We start from the raw sequence: 11,617 nt of genomic DNA, 5'->3' as shown, positions 1-11,617 counted from the left end.
AGGTCCCTTCCGACCCTAGAAACTATGAAACTATGAAATACAGCAATTCTTCAGTTTAGGAAAACAAATCTCATTTCCATACCTGGTTCCATAAGTAATCGCTGCAGTTTTTCTACGCTCTTCTAGCAAAACCACTAACAGTCTATTTCAGTTTTTTGTTTCACAGATTACCTTTACACTGCCAGTGGAGTCTGCATTATCAAGTTCTGTCTAAAGTCAAACATTTAAAAAGATGGCAGATTGCATATTAGCTATCTTGCCCTCAAGTTAGCTTACTTCCTCAATCAGGATGAACTGTAGTTGCCCACAGTCTCTCTCAGGGACTGAAAAATCCAGTAAGTAGTTAAATATCAATGATAGTCACAATGCCTGGATGCCCTGAAGCGTTCTAATGGCCCACAGTTCTTTCTGGTAAGGCATCAACAGAACTTAAAATAGTCGTAGTTAAAGTGTCCTTTCATTGTTCATTGGTTGTCATTTGTTTTCAGAAAACTGATGGTAATCAGGTTCTTGTTATTGCCACACTTCTGAAACTTAGAGCACCAAGTGCTGTGTCTTTCAAAAACAGTTTCTCTCCACTTCCTTTTTCTCAAAGCATTTGCTAAAGTCAATGTTACTACAAACTTCCTTTATATGCTGTGACTGCGCAATATTTGATAGGGTTGGCATGTTGTAGCTGTCAAGGTCCAGGAAATATACATATGCAATATTCAGAAAGAGAGCTTTTAAATTATGGTCAAAGATATAAGTAAGCAATCCCAAGGGGTATTTTTACACAAAAAGCCAAAAACCAAAACCTGTTATTGGACACCCTTGTGCATGGTCTGATAAGAGAATATAAAAATTCTTTACCTTGTGTTTAAAAGGCAAACATCTCTGAAGTTTTATTCGTAAACAAAGCCCTGCATAAAAAAAGTTAAAAAAAAAATGACTATTTGCATCCAAGAATGCCGATACAGTTGACAACTGTCACTGTTTAGCATCTTCAACAGAACGCCCAATTAATACATGACAACAAAAATGAACACCACTCTGACCAAGAGATGCTTTTCCCCCTGTCAATGAGGCAGCATATTAATACGAAAGCCAGTGCTATACCTCATTTGAGTTGCACACTCTCATTTTTCTCCACTCTCTACATTCTTCCACTAGAGGTTAAATTCTACTACTATCCTGTCAACTGCAGTTAAACATATTTCTTTTGGAAGACTTTCCCTAGTTAGCAAGCTAGCATTAGTTTCAAATGTTTTACAAAGCTGGAACAATCCAGTGGAATCCTTCTCAACCTCCAAAGCTTGCTGTACACCCGAGCTAATCAGCAGTTAACTGATTTCCATTGTACATTATTGTATTTGTTAAATGCTGGTCATGTGTACAGTACTATACAAGCCACAGAAGAATCTGGTGTGGCAAGTTTACAATTTAAATCTGGCTTAATACATTAAACTAACTACTGATGCAACAGTGAAAAAACACTGCACATTACCTATAAGCATTTAAATGCAGCATTATTTAAATGTATTACTGCACCAGTTGAATTCTTGTAGTGATAGGTTACTAGATTGCATACAATTAACCTAGACAAAACTATATAAAAATGTGAAGTGTTCACTTTCTTAGGTATCAAAACCAGCACAAAAAGATGAAGAGGTTATTTTAATTCACTGCACAGGTCAGATCACCATCCAGGTGTTCCTCACAAGAGAAGACTCTTACGGATATCTGGCCAACTTTACAGTCACCTGGCGATTCCCCATAGGACTGATCTTTTAACAATCCCAGAAGTTATTAGCCATGTTAGTCTGAAGTCATGCACAAGGTAAGTCATTGCCTGTGAAACTCATGTTCCTCTGAACCAGTTAGTCCCTACAGTGCTACCCTGCCCTACTTTCTGCCTTAACAGGTACAGAAAAAAAGATATTTCATCTTTCTCATCTACCTGTTCCTTTCTGCCTGATGTTTGCTATCTGCCTAGACTTTTAAAAAAATGCCTTTCTTAAATTTTGAATAAATTAAAATCACTCATACGTAGGCTCTGCACATCCTGCTAGTTAGTTAAAATAAAATCTATCAAAACAAACTGAACAAACAATTCCCCTCTTTACCAAACAGCAGCATGTAATACCAACACCTAAGCATACTGCTCTGCCCTAATAGTCACTTAAAATATACAGGCCCTGCAAAATGCCCTGTAGGTCAATAAAAATCCTGTCTGCTTCAGACAAAAAAGAGGTGGGGATTCAAAATCCTCTATGGAGACCATGCTATTAGTTATTCCCCTTTTCACTATATCAAAGAGGATTTAACATCAGCAACTACACTGATTATCGTTAAGGGTACTGCCAAGTTGAGAGAAGCCTAGTAAGAAAGAAGAAAAATTAGCAACTTGAAGTCAAGTAGCTGTGCAGGTGACAGGAAGTTTACAGCCTATTTCCACACGCTACACGGGTTTAGATGGTTACTGTAGCCCTTTCCTTTGACAGGATAAGGAATTGTGACTTAGGCTGTGCAACACAACAGAAATCAAACCCCAGGAATCACATCCACTTTGGTCAGCCAACTATTTCACTCTTCTGTAGCAGCAAAATTCCTACACATGTTGCAAATGCAAGCAGCCCTGCTGATGTTGAGATATCTGACACTTCTGGGCATCATGTTTTTTGTAAGTAAATTATTTAGTAGCTGGTAAGTTAATGCTTTATGTGTACCTTTGTTTTTCCATTATTCCAGCACATACAACCTGATTTCTCTCATTCAAATTCAAACACTGGTTTTCTTTTAAGGAAAGTATTTAAAATATGTCAATTGGGAATCTTTGCCTCTGGTAACCTCTGACTGTAAAATGAACCAGACCTGATGCATTCCAATATAAGGTCTTTACAGCACTGAAGCCTAGTTATGTTACAGGTATAGCCAATCCTCCACCCCCTCAATGTGAAGTTAAAGAAAATAAGCAAAACAGAGCTTTATTTTAGTCCAATATCTCTTAAAAATAAAAACAAAGACCTCTCACATAATTCTGAAGATCTGAGAGACTATTTTTCTCTAAACTTCTTTACCAGTGGCAAAATAAAGGAATCATGTATGAAATCCAAATATCCCACCTAAACATGGACTCCTATCAACTATCTTCCTTCAGACGAATATCAGCCGGGTGAATCCCAGATCATTAAAACTAAAATATATATATTTGAAATATACGACATATCTGGATACAGAAGCTATTAAAGAGCTAATCTTTTTTTTTTTTTGGTCTTTAATGGGAGTTTTGTGAGTGTAGTAACTTCAGAAGCTCACCTCACAAGTTTTTTTGGGTTTTCTGCTTTATTTTTTTTTAAGTCCCTGATGGTTACTCTCTGAAGGAAACACAGTGTACCTTATGATAGTCTCTGGTCACTACACACTATCATGGTATTGTATTACTGAGACTTATCTATGCGTACTTCAACATTACCGCTTCAGTCTCATTTATTTTTAAAATAATCCGACCATTGTAGTTGTAAGATGTCTTTACCATGGTTGGTAAATACTTAGACCGCTTAAAGCAAGGTTAGGTTGTTATTTGGTTTACTTCTGCACGAAGCCATCTTGCAATGCATCTGGAAACATTCCTGTGGATTGATACTGAATTATTGCTACTTGTGCATTTGCAGTACACTACTTAAAAATGAATCCTTACACTGAATTGCAAAACACTGCAAGATCCTTATTAGGAAGAATTATTTTTAAAAGGTTGCTGTAAAGCCAAAAATTATCCAAACTGTAGTGCAGCTTGGGCCTAACAGGCAGAAGTCATGAAATCATGCACATGCAGCCCCAAGGCCTCTCTTCATTATTTTTGGGTATGGCTGTTGCAAGAAACAATGATACAAAGAACTTTGGAGAATAATCCCCCTAACCACGAAGTAGAAGATTTATTTGGTTTATCAAGAGACTAAATTAAAAATATTATAGTATTTCTCAGCTTTGTTAACAGTTTCCAATATACAATTCCAAGTTAAATAGGTGAAAAACCTTTAGTAAAAGCAAAGGCTATAGAGTTAACAAAAAACAATAAAGGGTGCCTGAATAAAATACAAATCTTACCAATGAGAGTAGCCAAAGAGCAATGAGGTACTGTTGGAGTAAACCTGATTATAACCAGATATTCATCTTCATTTATCTCATGTACTTCAACACAGCTTTCTGTTACCACTTCCAGTTCTTCTAAAGTGTTGGGCTTCTCTGGGTCCCGAATAGTTCGAATTATATCTAAAACAGAAGAGAATACACCAGAAATGAAGGAACTTTTATAAGTAGAAACATTTGAAAAAATTCACAGGGTTTTAAGAAGTTGTCTTCCTAGCAGTTCTTGTTGTTCATTCCCAGAAAAGGCCTGGTTACTGAAACCTCTTTCTGCTCAGTTTACCCAAGAGTAACAGAAGCCAAAAAATGCTAAGAATATTTCTATGTCTGTGACACTTAACATTAGAAGCGTCAATTCTGCTCTGGTCTGATAGTCAAAACACAGACCTTACACAGAACTCATGTGAATTCTAGCTTATCCTGTGAATATATCAAGCCCTTTTTAAACAGTCTCTGTGGCTGTCCATGCCTACCTTATTAAAAAGGTAACAGTTCCAATTGTGTGCATAGTACTTTACATATTGAAAGCAAAAAATAAAAAAAGTCTTTATCTTGCACATTTTATAAAAGCACTTCGTAAGATTTGGCTCAGGAAGCCTTGTAGGCTTCTGTTATTTTCAGTATTTCTCATTATAATCTAATTTAGGACATCCTGAAGATTGCTAAGTGCCTCCAGTTTAAGTTTACTTATTTGGGAGCAAGAGAGTCAAAGTCTCAAATAATTATTCATTCTACAAATACTACTGTATTTAATACAGACTGTAAAACAGGGGTGGGAAATTATTTTGGTCACAGGGCCACTTAGGAAGTTTTAGTGAGCTGTTGCAGGCCAGGTCAGTACCCTTTTCCCCTCACAACAGCTCACCAAAACTCCCTAAGTGGCCCCTACGCACGGCCAAGCAGTTGGGGCTGTGGGTGGGCAGGGAGCAGCATCTGGGAGTGGGATGGGCAGGTAAAGCTGAGACTAGGATCAGGATTGCGGGGCGGTGACAGCACAGGGCTAGGGCCGAGCCACTATTTGCTGCCCATGTGTCTGTGCTACAGGTGCTGGTTCCACAGGCAGGGGTATGCGAGGAGTGGATCACAGCTCTGCCCTGGCCCCAGCCCCATGCTGTCACCGCCTGCCGATCTTGGGGTCTCCACAGAGACTTGCTGGGACCCGCGTGGGCAGGGCACGTGGCTGGGCAGATGGGTTGGGGCTGCAGGCAGATGGAGAGCCAAATTGGGGAGCAGCATGGGCAGGTGGGACCAGGGATTGGCATCGCAGACTGGTGACAGCATGGAGCTGGGACCTGGGGCAGAGACGCAATCTGCTCCCCACTTGTCCCCGCCCATGGAACCAGCAGTCGTCACAGGGACGTGCAGGGAGCGGATCGTGGCTCTCGGCATGGGGCCAGGGCTGAGGCCTGGGCATCACCACCCTGTAATCCCAGCCTTAGCTGCTTCTGGATGCAGCTCCCTGCCCACTTGTGGCCCCATCCCATCCTCCTGCCTGCAGCACTGCCTACCCACGCAGATCCCACCCCCAGCCGTGGTTGCGGGGCAGACAGGCCGGAGTGCCTGGGTAGTGGGGCTGGCCCAGCAGCAGCAGCCAGAAGGAGCCACTGCTGGGGCTGCCAGAAAACCTAGTCCAGCCACCACACCACACCACACCAGTCCTACAAGAGCCATAGCCCAGGCTGTCCCCCACGCTGGGGCTCAGTAGACTCAATAGACCTGCTGCAGGCCAGACAAAATGCCTTGCCAGGCCAGATCCAGCCTGCAGGCCATATTTTGCCCACCCCTGCCATAAAAGCTAACTTTGAACTCAAAGTCGTCAGCAACTTCTCAAGTTTTATTTTTTTTTAAAAGATCATCCCTATCCAAACCATTTTGCCCTGCCTCAGGTAGGACATGGTCTAGATGACCTATCGAGGTCCCTTCCAGCCCTACTTCTCTCTGATTCTATAAAAATTCAGTCCTTGCAGAGACTCCAATTCAAGTTAATCAGGTTTTAACAGTCCAGAAACTAGCCCATTGAAGTTTCTTGCCTCAGGAGTTTTACCAACAGCCATTAAGACTATAGTCTATACTCAACCTTTTTTAACACAAGGCATCCCAGAGAAGTTGCCAGCTTAGTTTTCACTTATTTTTTGACCACAGAAAAATTACAGAGCAATTCTTCTGTTGCAAAGAACTCAGAAAACCCATAAGAGCTCAGGATGCATTTAACCTTACAGATTCCTATTTGAAATCTCTGGGTTTATCATCATGTGAATCATGCTTGCACACCTAATGGTGCTAACACTGTGTGGTGCCCTTGAAAGGATCTCAAGGCACCCAGTGATGCCACGGCACCCTGGTTGAGAATCACTAGACTATACAACGCACTGGTTACATACAGGTCTAGAACGTACCGCTGCATTAAAGAGAGGGATCAAACCAAAATGTTTTACTTTCTAGTAAAATTAACCACCAGACAGTGTTAAGATTTCAGTTATCATGTGAGTGTATAAGTTACAATGTTTGTATATGAGTGCTTGTGTTTTAGATAGTGTATGAGATCCAATTACTGAGTACTTGAAGTATAGCTAATAATCCAGCTGAATTAATGTTAGTGAAAAAGCATGCAGCTGAAGCCTCACTCTAGTCTGTAAACAGCAGTGATTTATTATGCCAATAGAGTGCTTCAAGAAACACATAAGCCACAGCTTGCATCTGACCTCCAATTTTATGAGCAGCATTTCTACAGGGTCATTTATAGACCACATGGTAATAAATGAAAATAACGTGTTTGTCTTATGATTTTAGGTGGCTTGGATTTAAACAAATTCATATTTGTAAAATGTTTTCCTGTCCTCACAAGTCCTATAAAATGCCGACTATTAATGCCTCTTTGGAAGCGAGAATCTTGGTTGGATTCAAAAGTCATTAAACGTGTGTCATAATTGTGGTGAAAGCTGGGATTTTCAAACAGGCCCCATGAGATAAAACACCCAATTTACAACTTTCAAAGGGATTATGCACCTATCTGACACCAAGAACTAGAATAGGCCTTAGTATTAGAAACACAGTCCCTGGGCGTGCTAGTCTTGATGCTCTACGGGACATTAAGCCCAAATTCAATTTATCGGTTAGTAGAAAGAAACCCTTTTAACCAACAGCTCTGGTTTTAAATATCTGAAGCATAAAAAGCACAAGTTGAGGTTTTGAGCAGCTCATGTGCTTGTAGGAAGCTACTAATAGTTTTATTTTTACATTACTTTACAGTTATTGTAAAGCTGGAGATTAGGGAGGACATTTTCAAAGGAGCTGAAGTCTGTGAGCAGGAGATCAGAAAGGGCATACAGATCAGGGAGCGGAAAGCTGAGCAGCAGACTGGGCAGGGAAAGGGGATAAGACTGCCACTTGGGAAGGATGCAGGGCTAATATGTGGCACAGCTACCAACAAGGCTGCCCCCCACTGAGCTAAGACAAGAAAGGCTTATCAAATCTAAGGTTTAGGGCACAAGCTGAAGGTCAACTAGCTTAGTAAGGTATCCTTTTACTATGGCCTCCAATAGTACATAACTGAAGAGCTGCACAAGTGAATGGTACACGTTTCTCTACGCATTGGGGCATGGTGCTATTGGCATGATAACAGGAATCTGTTGATTTGTGCCACAGTAGTTAAAGGCACCACAAGAGTGCAACCACATCACCATTTCTAAGAACATTTTTAAAAAAAAAACATTTTTTTCCAAGTTAAGAGAATGATAAAATTTTGCATTTTTTCCAGAGGGAAGACTCATAATCATATTGTGACAAGGGGAGATGATGCATTTAAAATGAGACAAAATGCTTCCTTTTTTGCCAAGTACTTTATTCATTTTTGATCAAAAAGAGAAACATAGGCTCACTATTTCAGATAGCAAAAGCAAGCCTGAGTGAAAGTATACGTGAAAGAGTGTATTTTCCGTTCTTGTTTCTCCCCCACTCCCTTTAGATTCCTAGGCATGGGCTTACATGGACAATTTTGTAACCATCTTAAGAAGGCCAATACAAAAATAATGCACTAATCCATATTTATCCATACCAGCTAAAAATAAGCCTCAGATGGAATCACTTTCTTTGTCATATAAAATGTGGGAACCAATTATATTTTATTTGTTATGTGCTATGTTAAAGAGCATTAATCCTTGCAGGGCACTTTTCTTGTACCCTGTAATAATTTAAACACATTTCATTGTACAAGCAAATAGAAGGAGTTTTACTAGTAGTAGTTTTATGTAGCTCACAAAGTTTTAAAGATGAATCCCAAAGCAAGATTCAGAATGTGTTTTAGTGGGTGTTCCCTAAAGACACATCACCTTCTACATGGATTCAGCAAGATTTGAGTGATGGGGAGGGGGAGGAGAGAGAACACACTTCAACACAATGCTCCAATAGACCCCTTTAGGCAAACATTTATTGCATGGATACCTGCAATCACAGGGGACTGAACTCAGTAACCTTATATACACTGTCCAGTCCTATATTTCTCACAGTTATATGACATCTGGCATGACTGGGAATCACAGCAACTAGATTCTACACCCAATTAATCCCACTGGGGCAAGTCACCTCAATCCAGTTCAGCTGAATCTAGGTGCCTTTCAGTCTAGCAAAATTATCCTCACACCAACAGGGGCTTAGGAAACAGCTATTTACTTGGATATCTCAGCTCAGCAGGGACAAGCAAGCACCTACTCTCATCAACTTCATGTATCTACTGGATACAAAAAATTATGGACTAAATATAGGCATTGGATTTATGGCACGTGATAACATGCCTGCCATCTGATAACCCCAGGTAACCTCTCATTTTTACTAGCTGGCCAGAGACTCCCTATGCCTGATGAAGGGTGACTGCTCCCAAAAGCTTGCTAAGAACTTTTTTCCAACTACTCAGTTGGTCTAATAAAAGATATCACAACTACCCAAAGAACCTCGCCTGCCTGTGTCCTTAGACCAACCCGGCTACAACCAAAAACCCAGCAACATTCTTCTCGTGTCCCACCCCCATCACCCACCTGTCTCACACCCAGGAACTCCCATCTCCTCTGATCTTCACTGCCATGCATTTGCATTTTCACTTTTACTGACCTGCATTTTGCATATTGGCTTAAGCTTCTATTCGACCCTAGAGAGCACACAGACACCAGCAGGCTCTCCCTATGCCTGAAGAAGAGTGTTTGCATCAGAAAGCTTGCAAAGAACCATTTTCCAACTGCCCAGTTGGTCTAATAAAAAGATATCACATTTACTCAAAGAACCTTGTCTGCAATTCCCAGAATTCCTAAAGTACTTAAGAGAGTACAAGATTGTATTATGTCAAAAAAATAACTACAAGCTATTTAAATTGACAACAAGTACCCAAGTAAGTTCTTCCACATCCCTTTACCACCCCTTCCCGGCTATTTAATTTTTTTTGGAGCACACTGGATTTAAAGAAGAGCAGTTTCTTTAAAATTGCCCAACATAAGATCCTACCTATAGCAGCCCACAAATTTATGGCACTTGAAATTCAAGGCTTCCACAGCACTTTACAAGCAGAAGTATGTTGCAAGATTCATCTACCGAGGCGGTTTAGTATTTAACAGAACAGGAAAGCCAGACAAAGTTCTTTACTGAAGGTTACTCAGTAATTCAGTGGCAAAACAGGTCAGAGGGTGTGACTTCTGACACTCTGTCCCATGACGCAGCTGCAGCCCCCAGTACTGAGAGGAGCCTTGTGTTTAGTCGCTTTAAAAATACAACAGATGAGTGAATGTTTTTGTGCTTTCTTGCCCAAATAGATGCTTCTTTTTTCATATGCTGCCAGATATCAGCTTCCAAATCTATAAGCCACTGTATAGTCTTATTGCTCAATGCGCAGATCGCATCTGCCCCGTCTGGGCATTTGTAAAGATTACAGGTACTCCTTACTTAACATCCTCCTGGCGAATGCTGTTTCGTTATTACGTCTCTGATCTATAAGATAACAGACTCGTTTAAAGTTGCACAATGTTTGGTGATAACATTGTTTGCCCGCCGCCTGCTAGTAAGGTAATTACTGTGACATAACTGGATACACTTAACATTGCTTTGCTTCAAGTTGCATTTTTCAACTTGACGTTAAGTGAGGAGCAGCTGTACAGCTTTTGATGAAGTGCTGTGATGTTTGTTGATAGTAGCCGTGGTAGTCTAAGGACATCAGCAGACAAAGTTCTCTAGGTAAAGGTGATAATCTTTTATTAGACCAACTAAAGAGTTGGAAGAACGACGTCTGTTGGACACCACATTCGCACGTGGGGCTGCCCAAGACGCAGCCGTATCCAGGTCTCAGTCTGCTCAGCTTGACCCAGGCTCTTCTGTGAAGGTTGTGCCCCATGGCAAACTGACTTGTTGGTATAAAAAGTTGATCTTTCCCAGCAATCAGCCCCACCATGGAGATCACTTCCCAAAAGGCACATTTAGGACCAACCCGTGGAGGGAGTTGGGAAATCCTCAAAACCACGACCGAAACAAGGCAGAAACGCTCCACCCCTGCCACTGCCTCAGGAAGCTCAGCCAGCTTAGTGCCTACGCTGCAAGGAGTGCCTTGAACGCTCCCGTCCCCTGACTGGGGTGCAACTCACTCCTGGTTTTGGAGGGATGGCTCACACCAGTGAGATGGAAATGAGACAGAGGGGAACCGGGGACTCTCCAGGCACTGCTGTATGGGGGGCAAGCAGGAGTGGACCCAGAGGGGGTGCACTGGGCTTCAGGACCCATCCAGAAGTCCCTAAAGCTGGTGCAAAACCTCTCTCCCTTCCGGAAAGAGGGAGGGGAGCACCCCTGAGCAGGAAGGGGAGAAATTTCCACCACCTTCAGGGCATTCAACACTTTCCCCCCAGAGACTCCCGCACCCCGCGAAGGAAACCTGCCTCTAGCTAGGGGGAGGGGAGGGGAGGAAATGAAAAAGCTCCCAGACCTTCCCTTCCCTATTACCGTATTTCCCTCCAATTACCTTATTTCCCCACAGCACGCCGGTCCTGACGAGAGGAGGGGGCATTCCCCCTGCCCCTTAGGGCCACCCGGGACCCCCCCTCCCCGCCCCAGGCCGAACGCGCGCGAGCGGCGGCAGGGATAGTCACCATACACTTCGAGCGCTCGGTCCTGCTCCATGGCCTGGGTCCCCGGGGCATGACGGCCCCTACGGAGCCCGGAGAGCCACAGCAGCCGGCCCAGCAGCCCGCCCAGCAGCGCCATCCTCCCGCTCCGCCATCGGAGAGCACCGACCCCACGCAGCCAGCGTCCCGCCACTCCCGCCTCAGCACCAGCAACTTCCTGGTCGGAGGGGGCGGGGCTGGCCGCCGGGGGCTGGGCGTCCGAGGGGGCGGGGCTGACGGGCTCCCAGCCGTCGGGCGGAGGGTTCTCAGCTGACCGGAAGCGAGTTTCTCTCCCAAGATGGCGGCGCCCGCGGCTGCCTCAGCCCGGGCCGGAAGTGGGGGCCGTGAGGCAGCCGGGCGCT

General features: G+C 43.0%; 2 protein-coding genes across 2 annotated transcripts in view; one reads left to right on the top strand and one right to left on the bottom strand.

Annotated features, from left to right (window-relative positions):
* The window catches only part of FAM96A (family with sequence similarity 96 member A), a 17,132-nt gene extending 5,706 nt beyond the window's left edge, over positions 1-11,426 (bottom strand). Inside the window, exons 1-3 of the mRNA XM_019503890.1 lie at positions 11,241-11,426; positions 4,087-4,251; positions 853-902 (exon numbers count right to left, since the gene is read on the bottom strand). Of these exons, the coding sequence (XP_019359435.1) occupies positions 853-902; positions 4,087-4,251; positions 11,241-11,355 (330 nt within the window). The 5' untranslated portion in view covers positions 11,356-11,426. The remainder of the gene's footprint in view (positions 1-852; positions 903-4,086; positions 4,252-11,240) is intronic.
* Positions 11,427-11,553: 127 nt separating this feature from the next.
* The window catches only part of SPG11 (spastic paraplegia 11 (autosomal recessive)), a 48,201-nt gene continuing 48,137 nt past the window's right edge, over positions 11,554-11,617 (top strand). Inside the window, exon 1 of the mRNA XM_019503800.1 lies at positions 11,554-11,612. Within this exon, the coding sequence (XP_019359345.1) occupies positions 11,554-11,612 (59 nt within the window). The remainder of the gene's footprint in view (positions 11,613-11,617) is intronic.

Source organism: Gavialis gangeticus, unplaced genomic scaffold (assembly GCF_001723915.1).
Source record: "Gavialis gangeticus isolate Ggan-Ray unplaced genomic scaffold, GavGan_comp1, whole genome shotgun sequence".
NCBI lineage: Eukaryota > Metazoa > Chordata > Crocodylia > Gavialidae > Gavialis > Gavialis gangeticus.
Note: the sequence above shows the minus strand (reverse complement) of the source record. Positions and strands in the feature narration are given on the sequence as shown.